General features: G+C 39.1%; 1 protein-coding gene across 2 annotated transcripts in view; it reads right to left on the bottom strand.

The window, feature by feature from the left end:
• The window catches only part of ZNF366 (zinc finger protein 366), a 114,035-nt gene that overhangs the window by 35,804 nt on the left and 56,879 nt on the right, over positions 1 to 21,352 (bottom strand). For both annotated transcript variants that reach the window (XM_051992439.1, XM_051992448.1), the window contains exon 2: positions 6,621 to 7,953. In XM_051992439.1, coding sequence (XP_051848399.1) covers positions 6,621 to 7,940 — 1,320 coding nt within the window. In that variant the 5' untranslated portion in view covers positions 7,941 to 7,953. The remainder of the gene's footprint in view (positions 1 to 6,620; positions 7,954 to 21,352) is intronic.

The raw sequence follows: 21,352 nt of genomic DNA, 5'->3' as shown, positions 1-21,352 counted from the left end.
GGACTCAATAAATACATTAAATTTTCGATGATTAATGCTGGGCTCCAAATGCTATGGCATGGCATTTTCCTCATCCCCCCCTCCTCTCTTTTTTCTTAAAGGTCACCCTACTAAAGGAGCAGCTGATTGTCATATACCTCTTTCTTCTGGGAAATCTCAGTAAGAAAGACTATTAGGGGAAAAGAAAAGGTATTGATTTTGTTGTTGTTTTTCAGACCGCAGTCTGACATCATTGGGTAAAATAAAATATGTTGTTAATCCTCCTTTGATAAGTCCACTCTTTTCAGAAAAGTCTGTTCAGAAAAGAACTGCTGTAAAAGTTCATCACTATGAAAGAAATACAAAAATGGGATGATCTCATGCCACAGAGTGACTAGCATTCTCCTGAGCTCTCAGAAAGGAAGTACAACTCCCAGAATTCTCAATACTCAGATCTACCTTAACTCTCTTCACCATCATTAATTGTCCACATGTACAAACACTGCTGGGCAGCTGGGGATACAGAGGTGAGGAGCTTAGAGAAGTATTATTTACAAGTAAGAATGGAATAAAGTGGGAGAATTTTGTTGTTCAGTCAGATCTGATTCTTTACATCTCCATTTGGGTTTTTTTTGATCAAAATATTGGAGTGGTTTGTCATTTTCATCTCCAGCTCATTTTATGTGAAGAAACTGAGACAAACAGAATTAAAATGTTTTGCCCAGGGTCACAAAGCTAGAAAGTGTCTGAGGTCAGATTTGAACTCAGTAAGATGAATCTTCCTGACTTCAGGTTTGGCACTCTATCCACCACACCACCTAAATGGCACTCAGGCAATCTCTGCAATTTATCTGTTAAACAGCCTTAGACTTATCCTACTAACTGTACTGGTAGAGGGAATTCCTATCTAGGTAGCTCCTTATATTAATAAAATCCCAGTTCATGTACTAATAGACTATACCAGATAAGGTAGCCTTTGGTACCTAATTCATCTCCATAGACTCCTCAGTGACTAGATTAATATTTTGCAAAGTATATTCATTTAATAAATATTTCTTAAATGAATGAACTGCCAACTTGATTTTTGAACTCACAACTCTCAGCCACTGTAGACAATGTGGGACATGATTCCTGAGCCCCCAAAAGAGATAAACTGCTGATTTCCAAAAAAGAGTTGGCAAGGCAAGGGACCACCCTTGGGGTTTATAAAACAGTATGGAAAGAGTTGTTCTTGTTTCATTGTTTCTTGAGAAGTGCTTGAGTGCTTAAGTAATGATGCTCTCAACTGAGAACATTTCCTGGGATTCATAACTAGGGTTTGGCCATGAGCTAACCCCAGCTAGTCATCATTCAAGAAAAGTCCTTTTTGGAGAGACCTTGACCCATTATAAATCTTGGGAACTGAAAGTGGGAGGAAGGGAGCTTTAAAAAAAAACAAACAAACCCAAACAAATTTCTCAAGTTTGTAAGCTCTATCAATATAACCTCTTTGAAGGCAAGGATTTTTCATTTCTCTTTGTATCATAGTGCCTGGCACATCGTAAGTGCTTAATAAAAGTTTATTTGATTGGCTAATTGACTAGGTCCAGTCTTATAGTCAAAGTCCTAATGTTGTAGCAATATATGGGTTATCTTGTGATAACCAAGGTTTTGGGAAAAGACCAGGATCAGAGCAGAACAGATACGTGCTAGAGCTCTCCAAGGAGCTTACAATCTCGTGGCATTCTCTGGCTTGGTCTCCCCATGCCATTGCATCAAGTACCATTTCCAGTCGTCCTGATCTATATGTTGCCACTGGACCCAGAAGGCTCTGGAGGACAAAGTAAAGCAGATGGCCACTTGCACAACCCTTCCTCACTTAAATCTAACTTATTTGCATGTTATGGCATCACCTCCATGTCATCATTGAAAATGAAGGACAAACAACAACTTAAGTAGAATACAGGTAATTAACAGCTTTAAAATCCAAACTCATCCAAAAATCCACTAGTTTCCATTTGGTCCCGGAGAAGGTATGTAACCAGGCAACTAGATGGGGAATGGATAGAGCACAAGACAGAATTCAAATCATGCTTTGGATACTCCCTAGCTGTGTGACACTGGGCAAATCTTCAGTTTTCCTCATCCATGAAATGGAAAGAGTGACAAGCACCTACCTCATGGGACTGATATAGGGGCCAAATGAGTTAACATACATGGCTGCTTGCAAATCTTAAAGTCTTATATCAATGCTTGCTGCTGTTATTACTATTAGTACTACCTATGACTACATTTCTTCCATAGAATGGCTATGATAAGAAAGTACCACCTTTCAGGATAACTAAAAGAAATAATCCACAAAAAATTAGGGAGTAGATAGATAATATGCCAAATATAAAAGCCAGCTCATCTGCAAAAATAAATAAGTAAATAAATAAAACTTGTAGAACTTGGAGCTGCAAAAAACAAATTCATCCTTCGTAATTTTGTTAATAAAAATAAATGTGTAGTGAGTAACAAATCTAATGTGTGTGTGTGGGGGGGGGGGAAGTCTTACTGAGTATTCAGATAATGAGTTTTTAAATCACAAAACAAATGTAAGTACATTTCTATTTTACCAGGGGGGGTACTGGTGCCAGATGGTACTGAAGTAGATTATTAAATTTTCAGTGTGAGCATTTAACACTTCAAAAATCAGCAAACACTACAAATTATTGCTTTATTTAATGTTTTCTTGATTACCTAGGTTTAAGAAAGTGAAGAAGAAAATGTTAATGATACAGATTAAACTTTAAAAGTCTGTCTAGAGTATATATAGATATAAATATATTTATATATGTATTTTGTTGTTCAATCTTTTTGTCATGTCTAATCTCATGTAAGGTTTTCTTGATAAAGATACTAGAATAGTTTGCCATTTGACAGATGAGGAAACTGAGGCAAACAGTTAAGCGACTTGCCTAGAACCATGTAGCTTGTAAGTGTCTGAAGTTAGTTTTGAACTCAGGAAGATGGGTCTTCATGTCTCTAAGATTACCACTCTATCCACTGTGCTATATTTCTTCTCCATATACAGTAACAATTTTGTCTAAATCAGCCTCTCCTACTCTTGTCTCCTCTGTCTTTTTCTTCCTCCCCCTTCATTCTCTCCTTTTCTCCCTCCCTCTGCCACTGCTGTCCTCTTCTTGCGCCTCTTTTTTTTCTCTCCCTCTCCTTCTCCCTCTCCCTCTCTCTGATAGTTGTTAATCATTGATCAGAACATTTCTGTTTTTAATTCACTGAAAATGTTCTAAAGTATTTTAAAATTTTCATTTCTTTTAAAACTCCAATTTATGAGAGTCTCTTTGAAAGAGACCTTAAAGATCATGTCACCAATTCCCTTATTTTACAGATGAAAAAAATCCCAATTTCTTGTAGGATTTCCTCTGTAGGTACATCCTAAAGTTACAACACTGCACATTTTATAATCTTGTAAGTCTGCAAAACATTTTACATCTGAGATCACATATGAACCCACAACGTGAAATAGGCATTATTACACTCCTTTTATAGATCTGAGACTCAAGAGAGGTAGATATAAGTGTACAGAATCACCCACCTGGTGTCTGAAGCAAAATTTAAACCCAGATTTCATTTGCTGAGAATAACATAGTAGAGAGGATTGCAAATTGGGTTATCAACCCAACCTCTGCTATTTTTGATCCAATTGTGTGACCTTGGGACAAACTATTTCTCCTGGGCTAGATTTGTAGCAACTATCTCTTCTAGTTCTAAATCCCATGATACTCTTTAAAAAAAATTCTAAAAAAAACAAAATCCCAAGAAAACAAAATTATAGATAAAAATTGCTTCCAATATGAAGACTACTGTAACTATTCTCTTAAAAGAAAAAAATTTTTTTTAAATCCCAAGAAAACAAAACTGTGGATCTTGCCTCCAATAAGATGACTGCCATAATTATTCTCTTAAAGAATTTTTTAAAAAATATCCAATGATAATTAAGCTATTCTACTTGTAAGTGGGTTTCTTTTTGCCTATGGAACTTAACATGTGTTGAATATTAAGAATCAGAAACTCAGCCCAGGGATCTTTCTAACAAGGCAATATAAGACACTGTTCATAGGCCTGGGGCACACCACTACACACTCTAGTGGTCCACTAGGTCATTCTGTCACCAGGAAGGCTGATATGCTCATTTTAGAAGTATATATTGCTGTTTTTAATAGAACCAAAAAAAAATTTGCTTCTGAAATGAATATCACATGTGAACCCCCCCTATTCCAGTATGCTGTGTGCCCTACAGGTCCAGAATGATTGTTAGAGAGAGACAGAGTCAGAGACAGAGAGACAGAAACAGACAGAAAGAGACAGAGAGACAGAGACAGACAGAAATAGAGACATAAAGGGAGACAGAGAGACAGATGGACAGATCTGGGAGTACCTGAAACAGGCACATAGAAAAGTAAATTTTTCTATCAAAAGAATTAATCATTTAAATGAATTTTGATTTCTAAATCAAGTGAGATTTTTATTCAGGTTACATGGGACCATTTGTCCCATCTGGCCTTTTCTTGTTCTTCCCCTTCTCTGCTCCCAGATATCTTGAACTCTTTTAAGAAAAGAATGTTTGAAACTCTCCCACCAGCTCCTTTTCAAGCTGTTTTAAATCTCCTGAAATGAGTTATTCACCTCCTCCTTCTCTCTTTCTTAATTTAGGTTCTTTGTCTAGAATTCCTGGGTTTGGCAAGGCTCTGTCTCCCTGGATGATATCCACAGGTGCCTTTTGTTAACATAGGGCAGAAACTGTTTATGCAAAACTCACAAAGTGGCCACTCCTAGAGGATCCAAAAAGGGAGTTGGATTTTGTGCAAATTTTTCAAATGCAACCCATTCTAAGTGGGCAGAAATTTTATCTTGGTCAGAAAAAGGCCTCTCTTGACCCTTTAATATTAAACTAAAACTCAGCCTGCTGTCAAAAAAGCTAGCTGAAGTCAAAAGGGTGGGGGAGACTTGACTCCCCTCTCCAAAGCTCAAAACAGACCTCAATTCAGGTTAGCTTTCAGGTTGGCCATTCGGTTTAGTTCAACCCAAATAGATTGAGAGTTTGGGGCCCAGCTCAACCATGTTGGAGATCGTTTGTCTTTCAGTGGCTGTCAAAACCAAATCAAGACACTGAGAAGAAAGTTCTCAAATATATCCTACACATTGAAATCTCCAAGACGGGTAGAAAGGGTTGAATTAGTTTTCAGCACAACACTGAGCTGGGACAGTTCAGTCTTCAGCAAAAGTAGGAAGGGAGAGGTTGTCTACTTCATTCCAGAGAGAATCTGCAAGACCTTAATTGGTATATTAGCAATAAAGATTTACCAAGAATAAGGGTTGTTTGGTGTTCTGCCAGCCAGGGAGGGGGGGTCAGGGTGAGAGGGCTTCAGCCCAGGGGGCTAGGAATCAAGAGACAAGGGTTCTAGTGCCAGACTGGCCACTTGCTAGCTCTATGATCTCCGGCATGCTATTTACCTCTCTGGGTAAATCTTTCTTTATCTGTAAAGTGGATGGGTGAGGAAAGATCAGTCCGAGCTCTGAAGATTATTTTCTATCACAGTACTACCTGGGAGGCATTTGTGCAATTCATTCACCTCACTGGGGCTCAATTTCCTTTTTGAAAATGAACAGGAAAAGGTGGGGAGGTTGGGGCCAGTGGATAGCTGGAACTTGGGAATTCTGAGATGCAGAAGCTCTTTACTTGTGTCTACTATGTTTACAACTGATACAGTGAGTCTTCCAAAGGAGGAGGGGGCACTTGATTGCTCAATTGTTATGAAATGGAGCAGATCCATGTTCTTCCTTTGATTGGGACTGAGAGCAAGATGGCAAGACTCAATCTCAAAAATAAATGAATGAATGTGGAATTTATATAAACTAGATGGCTTTTGTAGTCCCTTTCAGCTCTATATCTGTGATGCTATAATTATTCTAATTTTTATGGATAGCTGATATTTAAAGAAAGGATTATGTGGTAGGTAAGGAAGAAATGGGGCAGCTAGGTGGTGCAGTAGATAGAGCACCAAGACTGGGCTCAGAAGATGTGGACTCAGACACTTACTAGCTGTGTAACACTGGGCAGGTCACTTTACCGTTTGCCTCAATTTATTCATCTATAAAATAAGCTGCAGAAGGAAATGGCAAACTACTCGAGTACGTTTGCTAAATGAGCAATGACAAAGACAAGAATGGACAAGACAATACCCCACCAGTTGCTCCTCTGCCCTTATTTCAAGGTCCCAAAATATAAAAGAAAAAAAAAATCTGGATTTGACTACCCAGTTGGGCTAATCTTTGTATGAGGCTGAAGCATGTGCTCCTCTGCACTTATCTCAAGCCCCCAAAATGTAAAAGAAAAAAAAATCTGGACTTGACTACCCAGTTGGACTAGGCTTTGTTAAGGGTGAAGTACATCACCCAGCTCATGAAACTGGAGCTGGAAACTTATTTTGGAACTTGATTAAGCAGAGATTTATTTACATGACTATGGGACTATGCGTATTTGTTGTTTGCAAATAAGGTGAAGTGGGAAGAAGAGAAAACAAATTTTTGTTTGCTGTAAGATAATTTTTGGGGGACGGACCCTTTTTTGCCCAGGCCTCCCACAGCTCCCTGCCTACCTTGTGGGTGAGCGAATGCTGCTTGAGGTGATGGGGCTGCACAAACTCCATCCCACACTCAGAGCAGATGTAGGGCCGGATATCTTGGTGCTTCATCATGTGGTTCTGGAGCTGACTGGGGTACTGGAAGGTCTTGTCGCACTCGGTGCAGTTGTACTGGATGGGCCCGCGGTGAGAGGTGAGGTGCCGCTTCAGCTGGGCCAGGGTGGGGAAGTCCAGGCCGCACTCCACGCAGATGTTCTCCCGGCCGCTCTCGTGCTTGGACTCGTGCGCCTTGAGCTCGCTGGGGTAGGCGAAGCCGCGGCCGCAGATCCTGCAGTTGTAGGGCTTCACGTCGCTGTGCTGCATCATGTGCCGCTTGAGGTGGCTGGTCTGCGTGAAGGCCTTGTGGCAGACCTGGCACTTGTGGGGCCGCGTGCCCTGGTGGGTCAGCATGTGGGTGTGCAGGTGGCTGAGCTGCTTGAAGAGCTTCCCGCAGCGGCTGCAGGCGTGGGGCTTGATGCCGCTGTGGCCCAGGATGTGGGTGACCAGGTTGTACTTGGAGGTGTAGGACTTCTCGCACATGGGGCACTGCCAGCGCTTCTGCTCCCCGCCCACGTCCACGTAGTAGCTGTCATCGATCTGGATGTTGACGTCCACCCGCTCCACCTTCTGCTTGCTTTCCTCGCTCTCCTGGCTCTCGGCTTTCGCGGGCACAGCTGGTTGGGCTGGATGCTTGGGCTGGAAGGAATGGCGGCTGTAGGCAAAGCCCGGGGGAGCCATGAACAAAGGGAACACCAGGCCCGGGTGGACCTTGGGGTAGTAGGGGTATGGCGTGGATAGGAAGGGTGACGGAGGCGGTGGGGACCACATGGTGCTGGGCTTGAGGGGCTCCTGCTTGATGGGCTTGGCCCCCAAGTGCTCCAAGGTGCGGTAGAACTGGAAGCCGATGTTACAGAGGTCGATCATCTGAGCGTCGTACTTAGGGGCGGGGGGCTGCTGGAAGAGCAAAGGGAGGCCGTGGCTTTTGTCCTTCTCCGACTGGTGGGAAGTCGTGGCGTCGGCCGGAGGGGGGTTATAGGGCATTTTGGTGGGCATGCTCTTCCGTTTCCGAGACCCACCTCCTTCCAAGATTCCTGGGAATCCATCCAGGTCTCCTGAAGGAGGTTCGTACCGAAATTGCGCAAAGGGCCCCCTGAACTCTTCGGCAAAGGGCGGTCTCTGGTGGGATTTCATCCTGGGAGCTCCCAACTGTAGGCAATGGGGGAATGGCGGAGCTCTTTTCATGCCCATGTTAAAACACACGTCTTCATCTTTGATCATCCTCGACTCGTTCTGCATTGTTGGGGGCTTCCTTCAAAAAGAAAGAAAAGTTAGTTGAAAACTCTTCACTTTTTCAGGTCTCGAGTGGATGAGCTCAGCACTGATTTATAGAGACTAATACTTACTTAACGTTGACCTTAATTTCTTCTTCCCAGGGCCATTTATGATACCACTTAACTTTCCTCATGCAAACAAGGTCAGCGGAGTGACAGAGCATTGGAATTATACCCTAGAACCTCAATTCTAAATCACTTTCAAGTCTAATGCAAAATCTGACATTCTCTCGAGTTCTTTAAATCAAATCTTCAAATATTTATTAAGCATCTACTATGCAAACTGTGCTAGGCAATTTTCTTTGGGGGATATACCTACATCACAGCATTTTGGGGTAAATTATATTAAATGCTTAGATTCTATAAATAACCATTCAAATAATTTATAAGTAACAAGCCCCAAGCTCAAGTCAGGTACGGCTTGGAATAATAATGACCAAGCATGTAAAGCTTTGCAAAGCACTATCCTGGCTATACATTGTGAGGTAGATTTTTTAGCTTTTTAGCATTGTAATCTGGAGAAAGTCACCTTTACAGATTTCAGTTTGTTATATTTTACTTGTTTCCAATTCTTAATGACTCCATTTGGGGTTTTCTGGGCAAAGATATTGAAGTGAATGAAATTGCCATTTTCTTCTCCAGCTCATCTTACATATGAGCAATTGGATTTAGATGATGAGAATCATACAACTAGTAAGTGTTAGAGGTCCCATTTGAATTCAGGGCTTCCTGACTCCAGACTTCATACTTTATCCACCGTGTCTCCTAGCTGTCCATGGACCTCAGTTTATTCATTTGTAAAATGAGGAGACTGGACTAAATGCTCTCTGAAAGGTCCCTTCCAATTCAAAATCAGTGATTTAGAAACTGAGGCTGTGATCAAATAGGTAGAGAATATTTAAATATTCTAGATCTGATGCCAGGTCTCCTGACCCCCAAGATAGTGGTGTATCCCCTATGCCCTGCTATCTGAAACAAAATGTCCCATCTTGGGAAACTTCTCCAGGTATGATTCACTCTCTCCTTCTTGCTGCTGTTGACAATTCTCCATGTTGCTCCAGCTGTAGCTGGTTTTGGGTCATGATAGGATCATTCTTGGCAATTAAATTCAGCACACAGTTCAGTACAGAGGTATCAAATTCAAATGGAAACCAGGGCGACTCTTAAAGGATCCTTAAGGAGTCCAATATGGACTCATATTGACTTAGAAAACCACATATTAACATTATCTATGTTCTATATTTCCCCAATTACATTTTGATTTAATTTGGGCCATCTATGTTTGACACCTCAACCTCTATTATACAGAAAAGACTTAATACATGTTGTTAAATAGCTAACATTTATATAGCTTTTACTATGTGCCAAGTATTTTGCTAAGTGATTTACAGATATTTATTTCATTTGAGGCTCAGAACAACCCTGGGGAGGGGAAGGGGGGAGGTGCTACTAGGACATTTACTAGTTATGTGACTCTAGTCAAGTAACTTTAACCCCATTTGCCCGTTTCCTCATTTGTAAAACAAGCTATAGAAAAAAATGGCAAATATTCCAGTATCTTTGTCAAGGAAACCCCAAAATGGGGTCACAGAGAGTTGAAATGACTGAAATACCTGAACAACAAAGCAGAGATTCCTCGACAACCTTAGAGCCAAGAGCCAGAATCCTCTACAATGTGGCTCATGTGTAGGTCTTCCTAAATGGGTGGTTTACAAGGATCAGGAAGGGTAACTTCATGCTGGAAGCTCACTACAATTCTTGGTTAAATAGTGTTTATCTCCACTCTAGGCAAGCTTTGAAAGCACACTGATTATCCCTCATTAGAACATAAGTATCCTAATGAGATGTTTGTGGATTTTTTGTACAATAGAAGCTAATTTCTTTAACTATAAAGTGGGGTTTGTGTGTGAGTGTTGGAATGATACACACACTTGTACTCACACACAACAGCTCAACTGCCAACAATTCAAGTCTTTCAACTAGTGAGAATACTCTCTGAAATAAAGCCTCTGAAATAAAATCAGAAGAGGTCTAAGTTTTTGTTTTTTTTTTTTAAGGATATTTTCCATTTACTGCCTGTGCTCTTTGGGCAAGTTCATTTTAAGTCAGTTTCTTCAATAAAATGGAGTTGATATTTTTACAACCTGCCTTTTTGTTTTGTTGTTTTACAAGGCAATTGGGGTTAAGTGACTTACCCAGGATCGCATAGCTAGTAAATGTTAAGTGTCTGAGACCCCATTTGAGTTTAGGTCCTCTAGGACCTGACTCCAGGGTTGGTGCTCTATTCTTTGTGGCATCTGATTGCCCCTTTTACAATCTACCTTGCCAGAGTTAAAGATCAAATGAAATAATGGAGCTGGAAAAAAATAGAAAACTTTGCCTATATTGCCCAAGACTAAAGAGATTATAATACTGATATGATTTGTCATCGTGGTTATTATTGAGGCAACCAAAAAAGACCTGCACATAATTTACCGTACTTGGCTGTGTAACTCTGAGGTAAGTAAAACTTAATTTTCCAATGTTGCAGGCCATGTTCAGGAATCCCATTTTCTTCCTTCCTTGACTTTCCAAAATATCTATGATTTATACATTTTACATATACTATTACAACAACCCTATGGAATACACAAGACAGTTATTTTTATTATTCCTATTTTGTAGATAAAGGTACTAAGGTTGAAAGAAGTTAAAAATGTGCCTAAGGTGACAGTAATAGTAAGAAAGAAAATCAGAACATGTCTAGATCCTCTGACTTCAAATACAATGCTCTTTCCTTTAGAGTGTTAATTTCTTAACATTCTTAGAACATTTCACCTTCTCCCACTGCTGCCTGAAATGGTGAGACCAGCATGAACATTAAATTGATAACAGGGAAGGTAGAAGGGAAATGATTGGGGAGGCCCACCAGCACTGGTGGATGTGAGCAGTGGGGAAGGAGTATTCCCCATTTTCTTCCTCTCTCACCCTTTTCTCCCTCTGATTTCCTAGAATCCATCCCAGCTGCTTGATTACAAGGCTTGAATGAGATGGGATTCACCAAATGCAATCATTCCAGTGAGATGAGATGAAATAGTCTTTGCCATTTGCTTTGTAACTGTCCTCAGGTCCTTTCAGCCTTATCATCTACCCTAAATTTACATCTTATAACAGGGCTTCTTAAACTTTACACTCAACCCCTTTTCATCCAAGAAATTTTTTTTCATGACTCTTTATATTGGTATATAAAATAGGTCTATAAATCAAACATTTGCTGATATTAAATCATCATTTTGTGATCCCCACATTCAGTTACAATACCCCATATGAGATTGCACCCATAGTTTAAAAAGCTTTGCCCTCCAATACTGACAGCTTGACCTACTGGCACAGTCCAAGGAGCTCTAGGTCTTAGCATCTGATATTCCATCACACCTATAGAATTTCTGGGCTTTTCCATTCAAGCTGCCACTGAAATTTCTTTTATGTGTTGTCTCCCCTAATTAAAGGGTGAGCTTTTTGAGAGCAAAAATTGTCACCCTTTTTCTGTTTGGATGTGATTAACGCAGTGCCTGACACCGTGTTAGTAATGACTGACTGATTGATTACTGATGACAGAGACACCCTATTCTCTCTAATGAATGAAAAAGCATTAGATACAAAAATGAAACAATCTCTGCCCTCAAGCATCTTACATTAAAAAACAGAAATGGTGATATGGATTCTTGGGGCAAGCAGGATACAAAATATCTTACACCTATTCCCCTCACTTTCTACTAATACACATAGTCCCCTAGGCCTAAATGAAATGGGAAATGGAATATTATATAAACAATAGCAAGAAAACCAATTTGACTGGACTGCAGAGTACAGGAAAGTGAGTAATATACAGCAAGGTTGGAAAGGTAGTCAGTTGTGAAAGGCTAGAGGCTGATATAATGACTGAGTTGAAGACTTTGTAGATGGAGATTTTTCAAGGCAAAAAAAATCAAGACATTGATTTTTCAGTTTCTCCTGGTCATTTGATCAATTTTCAGTCTTGCTTGGCAAGTGTGTTTCCTCAAGGGCCAGGAGGGTAAGGATCTAATTTCAAGCTCTCATAGCATCAGGAAAAACTATTAATCTTCAAATTGGATCAGACATGTTATACTGGAATAAGGAGAACAAAAGGAAAAAAAATTTGCTGTTGCTTTGTTCAGAGAAAAGTCACCACCTCCCTGAATCTGTTTTATTATCTGCAACACAGAGAATAATACTACTTGCCTTATAGAACTGTTGTGAAACAAACATTAAAGTATGTTAGAAATTTGAGCTATGATATGGCAAACATGGAAATATGTTTAAAAGAATTGCACATATTTAACCTATATCAGATTGCTTGCTGTCTTGGGGAAGAGAGAGGGCATAAGGGAAGGAGAGAAAAAAAATTGGAACACAAATTTTTACAAAAATTAATGTTGAAAACTATACATGTTTTTGGAAAAATCAAATGCTATAAATAATAATTTAAAAAAGAAATATGAATTATAAATGATTTTCATCTATCTATTCTGACCTTTCAGATAAGCTTATGTGCAATTAGGCAGTAGATCCCTGCTAAAATTTAGAGTAAAAATTTCTATTCTGATCATTTAAATATTTGCATAGAGGACCTTTTCCTCTATTACTTTTAATTCTGTTAAGGAAGATAGTAGAAACTTGTTGACATTTGAGGCTCTCTTCTGCCAACTTAAATTGGTGTTTTTCCTCAAATAATCATGGGGTGATTCTTAGTGATGAAATGGATAGAGTACTAGAGTACTAGAACTAGAGATAGAAAGACCTGAGTTATCAGGTACTTACTGGCTGTGTGATTGTGCAAGTGACCTAACCTCTTTGTCTGCCTCAGTTTTCTCATCTGTAAAATGTAAATAATGATAACACCTATTTTGCAGGGTTGTTGTGAAGCTAACCTCTGTTGTCTTGTTGTGAGGTTGTGAACCTCAAAGTACTACACAAATGCTAGATATTATAACAGATCTGCTTCTTAGTCTATTTTTTTTTAAGAAAAAAATTAAAAGTGTATTAGAGGGGCAGCTAGGTGGTGCAATGGATAGAGTACCAGCCCTGGAAGTCAGGAGGACTTGAGATCAAATCTAACTTCAGATATTTATCACTTCTTAGCTGTGTGACCCTGGGCAAGTCACTTAACCCTAATTCCCTCATCTAAAAGAAAAAAAAAAGGGTATTAGATTCTTAAAAAGCAAAGGTAGTTGGTATCTTTATCCCATATAGTATATCTACAAGGAATTACAGAGTTAGAAAGGAATGTCTCATATCCTATTTACACCAAAGATATTTTTTAATGAAAATTTTTTGTTTGAAAAAGTTTGCTAGCTTTAAAATAAAGAAGTGGTCCAGCAACTTCCCAGTCTCAAAACCATTGAGATCTATCCATCAGAAGCTGTATGGAATCTCATTCTGTATAAAAGATTTGGGGTGGTTATCTATCTTTCAAAGGATTAAAAGGAATAAGATCCTTTTGGCCCTTCGTACTCATGACAGGATAACTTAAGCATAGTTGCTGACAGTTATTAATATCCCTGTCCTGGAACACAGTTGGAAAGTGTGGATACATGGACACCAAGTTCTAAAGAAAGAAAAGGTTCTGGCAAAGTTATACAGACCCCAAATCCCACTCTCTGCCAAGCCAGCCCCTACGTTGCAAGAAGGAACTCTTTTTAAAGTGAACTGGTTTTTGTCATCATGAGTCTGTGTGATTTTTTTCCCCCTGGAGGGGTCCTAGAATTGTAACTGAATCCTAGGAAACCCGAAGGCAGAATTCTTCTGACTCTAAACTTGAGACTTGTTGGTCCTTTGGTGAAATGAGGACAGAGTTGGAGCCAATGAAGTAATTCAGCTTCCTTGATCCAATGAGGAACTGGATAATAGAGATCCCTTCACAAAAAGTGCTCTTCAAAAAGCTCTATCAAAAAGATAGGTCTGGCTGCCACTAAAAGAATACCATTTCATTCCAGCTGGGGCAGCTATGTGGCTTTTATATTAGTAGTACATGCCAGAGTAGATTAAGCTGAGTGATCACTTGATCTCAGTATCTGAACCAATATGGTGAGTCACCCTGGAGCTACCCAGCTGCATCATGGGGAATGAACTGGCTCAGAAATGAAACACACTCAAAGTCCTCTATCAATTAGTAGTGGAAACAGACTTGTGAGAGTCTACTGTGGACCTAACCTGGGCAAAATAGAGAGAATAAGTCTCATTTAAAAACAAAAACAAAGCCTTCATGTTTACACTTAAAGCAAGCCTGACGAGTACAGCCTTTGTAATTCCTGCCACAGCTCACCCCAGGTTCAATGTGAGATCCTTGGGAATGTCATCCAATTCAAGGCAAAACTGCTTGGACATTTTTCACAAATTTCATAGTAAACATAAATTTAGATAAATTTCACAGAGATAAGTCTAATCAATCCAATGACCACCTGCTGCTTCTGCTGGGGTTCCATCAAATCATTAGGCATGGAATTTGCCAAGTGAGATCGAGAGGAGGAAGAGGGAAGAAGGAACATAAAACTTTGCAATAATTTGAATTTTCAGGGTTTGTGAATGCCTATAGAGTAATGAGGATCATGGTGCCATGGATTTTGAACTAAAAGGGAATCTTGAGAGCATATAATCTAACCACTTAATGATACAGATGAATAAAGTGAGATCCAGAAAAATTACATGATTTGCTCAAAGTCAGATAGGAAAATGAACTTTCACTGTGCTTTGGGGAACATAAATTGTGTGTGTGTGTGTGTGTGTGTATAATTTGTCTCCTTCCCACTGGGTCTTCCCGTTTCTCTCTGACACAAATGGTCTGCATTAACCTTAGTTCTCACTTATCCTTTGCTTTATATCTTTATACTTTATATGTATTAATGTGTATGACAGTTAGATGTGTGTGTATTCCCCCTAATTATTGGTTAACTACATGAAGGTGTCCCACAATAATACAATACTTATGGTTTACTCATTATTTTTCTCACAATAGCCTCATAAAGGGTTGTCATTTGACATACTAAGAAATTGAGAAATAGGAAGTCAAGAGACTGACCTCATGTCATACAAATAAGAAGTAGTAAAACCAGAATTCAAATGTGATGAATTCAGCATCTGCTGTTTTCTCACCATCACTATCCAATTATTCTTCATATTAAATCATCTCTCCCCAGCATAGTGATCTGGATACAACGCCCACTTAAATATCCATTGCCTTGTGGTGATGGCTTACATCTCCCTAAGGATCTGCTCTCTGCGGTCCCTTATACAACCCATCCTCTGTATGACCTTTGTAACTTGCTTAAAAGAGTTGGGAGGAAACAGAAAAATGAGAGTGAAACTGCTTTACTCCTTAGGCTTTAGGTAATTCCTTTTGCAGAATTGTTATGGATTTGTAAGGCACAGGATGCTGGCTCAACAATGAGTGGGTCAGTGTAGAAAGCAAGTTGACCAATGGGTCGCATGCAGCTCAATGGTCTAAAATTTAGACCATTGAGGAGTCCTCAAACTTTTTAAATAGGTGGCCAGTTCACTGTCCCTCAGACTGTTGGAGGGCCGGACTATAGTAAAAACAAAAACTTTGTTTTGTGGGCCTTTAAATAAATATCCTCAGCTGCTACATCTAGCCTGCGAGCCGTAGTTTGAGGACCTGGAACGAAAGCTGAATTAGAAGAAGAACCCAGAGTCATGTGTGTACGATTACATTTGGAAATGTCTAGAGATCACCAACCATGGCTTTGCTATGGAAGGGAGAAAATGACAAGCATTTAAGTACCTACTATGTACCAGGGATTGGGTTAATGGCATTATAACTATCACATTTGATTCTATTGCTTGAGGTAGGTATTATCTGTATTTTGTAGTTAAAGAAAACTGGATACAAACTGAGTTAAAAGAACTTGCTCAAGGTCACAGTTAACAAGTATCTGAGATTGAATTTGAATTCATCACATTATAATGGGGGGAAAACATGCAAATTACTATGTCCTTACAAAACATATATAGTCTAAATCAGAGAGAAAAAACATTAAAAGAAAATCCAAAGTCCTAGTTTCTAGTCTTGGCTAAGTCAGCAATTTGGTGTGTGATTGACTCCAAGGATTTTGGCAAGTTACTTCATTTTGAAGGGCCTATTTCCTCATTTGACAAATCAAAGGGTTGGACCATTTAATGTCTAAGATGGAAATGAGGCAATAACTTGGAAGTCAGGAAGACCCAAGTTCAAATTCTGTCTCGGCCATTAATTGTATATCTCTGGCCAAGTTCTCCATGTCTCAATGAACAGTAACACTGTAACACAGTAACAATGAGAAGTAACAATAGTAGCTGGTTACCTCAGAGTTGTTACCAGGACTAAATGAGTTAACATTTTATTATATTATATAAATTATATAAAGTATTATATAAATAGATTATATAAATTATATAAAGTATTATATAAATGATAGCTTATCATTTTCACTTCTAATATCCTAAATACTTAAGAAAACTTCTGCCTTCATCCGAGGACCCTCTTTCACTTGATGGGACTTCTCATCTCCCTCTCACTCTTCATATTAGTCTAGATAGTCTCTGGTGTCCATTGAAACACCTGATCCAATGGTCCTTAGTGACATATGACTGGGTGACACATTTTTCAGAGAACAGTGTATTGGAAAAGCTTGAGGTTAGAAAGAATTATGTGTGTAAATAAAAGAAGGGGAAATCACACAGAAGACCAGCCAATAGGAAGATCAGAACTCTTGGTTCTGAAAGAAAATGCTTCTAAGGATGCCCTTTTATTGGGGATTCACCTACTGCACCAACATATAAATGCTCCCCAAATAAATTTGCTGGTATTTTGTGGTTATTTGAATACAAGGTCATTCTGGGAAATGCTATTAGAAAAACCACAATGAGTCAGCAAGTTAGGAGCAGGTTTATTTGCCTCCATTTAATGTTACTGATTTCTGCTCAGCCTAAAGTCCAAGAAAGAACATATTACTCATTCCTTGAACCCTCTCCACAGGAGAATGTGGGCATTCCTTTAATACCTCAATTTAAATCTTCATCTTAGGACAAAAAGGGGAAAAACAAATTTCCTTTAAAATTTTTTTCTCTCAATTACATGTAAAAACAATTTTTAATGTTTGTTTTTCAAAATTTGAGTTTCAAAATCCCTCCTTCCTTCTTCCTTCTCTCCTTAAGAAGGGAAGCAATTCTATATAGATTATACATGTGCAGTCATGCAAAATTTATTTCCATATAGCTATGTTGCAAAAGAAAACATGGACAAAAAAAAAAAAAAACACAAGAAAAATAAGTTTTTCAATCTGCATTCAGCCTCTACCAGTTCCTTCTTTGGAGACGGATAGCACTGGAAAAATACATTTTCTAGAGTTAAACTAATGAGTTCATCACTGTTTCTCTCCCTCTTTCTTTCCTTTGTGAGCTGGGGATATTATGGTTTAGCTAGGCCTGACTTAGTACTGCCCACAATCAGGATATCCCTCTGTAAAGGAAAACATGCAAATAAATCTTAAATGTTGGGTATATAGGTGGAAAAAGAAAAAAAGCACCAGGGAAAAAAAATACAGGGCAGGGGGAGGGGAGGGGAGAAAGTGGAGGAGCCCCCGCACAGTTTTAGGGAAGAGGCCGAGTTTGTAAGAGGACCAGGAAAACAAGGAAGGACCAAAAGATTTTGGGGAAAGAGATCTAGCTGCAGGGTCCTACAATGAGCTTTACTAATTGTTCCTGCATTTATGTAAACTGCTGCTTCTGCATCAAGAGAACTTGGGTCCAAAAAGTTGTTCTCATTTTTATTAAAACTAAAAAACAAAAACAAAACCATTGCTGGGTCTCTTCCCACCTGAAAGCATTTGCCAAGCAATGCTCAGCTAGGGATAGGCAAGGACCATTTAGGCCTTGGCTGAGGAATACATAGACACCTCAAAGAACTAAGCCATTTATCCTGAATAACTTTGTCCTGAATAATTAAATGTTGCAGAGGCAGGAAGAAAAGTAGAAAGCCTGGATTGTGGTTAGGCAACTCTCTCTCAGGGCTCTTTTAATCCATCAGCCTACAATCCTTGTTCTGATTTAATTTGCAGACCTGACTTCCTCCTTTCCATTACAAATGAGCTCCCTTTGTTAACAGTGCCTGGTTAGATGCCCTGGATCACAAAGGTCATTATTCTCAACCTTTTTCAGTCTGTCCCCACCCACCTCCTTCCAAGTTTCCTCATCTATATAAAGTGAGGTGGTTAGACTGGATGCTTCTAAAGTCCCTTCTAGTCCTAAAATCTTTGTTCCTCTGATCCTGGAAGAAAGATGGGGGTCATTAGAGTTTGCTGATTGAAAAAAGGCTTCAGTAAACCTTCTTGTACATCCTATTCAATATGAAAATAAAAATGAATATTAAGGTTTAATTAATTGGTCAACAAGTATTTATTAAGTCCTTACTATATCCTAGGAATTTTACAAAGCATTAGGGATACAATGGATAGATCACTGGGCTTGGAATCCAGCAGGCTCATTTTTATGAGTTCATATCAGACCTCAGTAACTGGGTAAGTCATTTAATGTTGTTTGCCTCGATTTCCTCATCAGTAAAATAATTTGGAGGAGGAAATGGTCAACCACTTTAATATCTTTGCCAGGAAAACCCTAAGTCATGTAGAGTCAGACATGACTGAACAAATGTGCCTGGCTGCTCTATTATATCTTCATTTTACATTTACTAGTTACTGTTATTTTTTCATATGACTGTAGTTTGCCTTCCAAACTAGATATAAGCTCCTTGAGAGAAGAGTTTCATACATCTTTGATCTCCCTTACCTGGACAACAATTTGTAACATGGTGCTTTGTACATACTTTGTACCCAGTGAAAGTTGATTGATTGACAAGTACCATGTTCAGGGTAGATTTGGGCCACTGAACTCAACCAGTATTTTGATGTCCCCTGGAGGCCTCCTCTACTCATCTGGGGCCCATGCCAACCTGACTTTACACAATCTGACTGCCAGTCTATTCCCAGGGTGCTAAGTAGGTTATTATGTCAAGCTACTGCTCTGAATGGCATTAGCCTCAGATGCATGGCCTTCCCCTGGCATTAATATGGGGGTTTGGGGTCAGTATGGCAAACTACTGTGGCTTGAAGGAGAATTGCTCATGTCAATGAAATGGCAACGATGTAGAAAAGAAGGCAAGTCAGATACAAAGAGTTCTAAAAATGCCCATACGAACAAAGGATGTATGATGGCACAGACAGCACAAAAGTGACTGATCATTTTCCTGGGATTCCAGGGCATTTCAGATGGGCTGAGATGGGTGAGAGAGAGGCAAAGAATAAAAAAGAGAATCAAAAAAAGGATTGCTTGGGTAGGATGGGACAATGATAACTGACACCAGATGATAACTGGAATAGTGGTCTCATTCTTTTCTGCAAGGAAGAATGACCATTATACTAGAAAAAACCAAATAACTGAGTAAAACACTAATAGGGAAATAATACTTGAGATGAATAAGACAGTAAGCTTGCATTTACTTTTGACAAATCAAATCACTGATTCAGAAGAAAGAACTACATGATACACACATGTGAATGGTTGTACAAGAGTATGCACAGATTTTCCCTGCCTGATTCCAGTTAGGTTTGATGTGGAAGCTTTTGGGGAATGCTTCCAGTTATGCATGACTGAAGAACTTGCCACAGGAAAACATGAAAAGTTCTCCATGACCCAGAGTTGTCTCTCTTGATTTCTGGACATGAAGCATAAGGATTATTTCTAGCTGCATCCTCACAGGTCCTGTTCTCCTTTCCAACCCTCATGTAGCTGTGAACACATAGCCATCTCTTTTGTCTTTATTTTTTCTTGATCTTGGTAAAAAGATCTAGGAGCTCAGAAAAATGGTCTCTCAAAACTGTATTATATCTAAAAATCATCCTTTTCTTCCTTCTGATTAAAATTTCTCATTGTGATTATTGATTCTAGAAGAGCCTTTTGTTTCCAAAGGAATAGTCTAGCAAGATTTCCCTCAGTAATTATCAGAATGTCATAGAATACATAGATAGAACAAACTTTAGAATGCATAGTATATTCCTCTTAATTTATAGATGAAAAAACAAGGCTCAGATATGGTATTATGTAGTAGAAAGAGCATTAGACAGGGATTCAGGAGAACAGGGTGTTCTAATTCCTTTGCATGTCAGTTTCCTGATGTGAAAAGACTAGATGACCTTTAAGATGATTTTCAACTCAAGACTTTTGAGATTCTCAAGTAACTTGACAAAGTCATAGCTATATTTTCTTAGGGAACATAACTTAAAAAGGGCTCAATTCACCCCTCCCCCCAAAAAAGACATCAATTCATGATGAATTTCCTTCATTCTTGATTCATTCCTATCCCCTATGCTTCCACCTTTGATTATAACCAATTAAATAAAATAGAATTTAGCCAGTGTTATTGTCTCCAAGATATTTTGATATTCTTTAAAATTGTGTTTCTCCTTTTAATTAACCTTTCTTTTATTCATTCCATGGAGCACCATTGGTATCAGGATTACTCAATTTCATTGAGTTTGAATCTGGACTCAGACACTAGCTGTCATTAACATAACCAAGCCATTAATTTTGTTTGCCTCGATTTCCTTTTCTGTAAAATGAGCTGAAGAAGGAAATGGCAGACCACTCCAGCATCTCTACCAAGAACCCCCAAACAGGGTTACTAAGAGTCCAACGTGACTGAGAAACAACTGTAACAGTAACAGATGACCTCTGCTTAAGAAATGCCTTCCTCAACGACTTGGAGTTCTTAGTGATTATCTCTCTCAAGTTTCCTCCTCCCTCCTCACTGCCAGTACCATGTTCAGACCCTGTTCACCAACCTGGATTATTTCAACAGCCTCCTTGCTAATCTACCTAACTAATCTATCCTTCTGTAGCTTTAACAAAGATTACAAAATAATCTTCCAAAAACATTACTTTTACTCTCCCTCTTCCTCTTCAAGAACCTGCAAAAAATTCCATTGATCTCATTGAACTCAAAGCTCCCATTTTATAAGGCCTTCCATGGTGGTTCCACACACCTTCTATTCAATTTAATTCCCACTACTTCTGACATAACCCTACAATCTCCAGGTTAACTGGGCCAATCTTGTCACCAGTCCTCATACATATATAAGATACTAATTCTTCTCTGAGTCATCACATTTTTTGTCCTTTGCAGATAAATTAAAGGTTATGTGGCAACCCTGTGTCAAGCAGGTCTATCTGGCCCATTTTCCCAACATCATATGCTCATATCATGTCTCAGTGTCGCATTGTGAAAATTTGTGCAGTCTTTCAATCTTTTTCTTCATTATTATAACTATT

This window comes from Antechinus flavipes, chromosome 1, assembly GCF_016432865.1.
Source record: "Antechinus flavipes isolate AdamAnt ecotype Samford, QLD, Australia chromosome 1, AdamAnt_v2, whole genome shotgun sequence".
Lineage (NCBI taxonomy): Eukaryota > Metazoa > Chordata > Mammalia > Dasyuromorphia > Dasyuridae > Antechinus > Antechinus flavipes.
The sequence above is the reverse complement of the archived record's forward strand: the minus strand, read 5'-3'. Positions and strand labels throughout refer to the sequence as shown.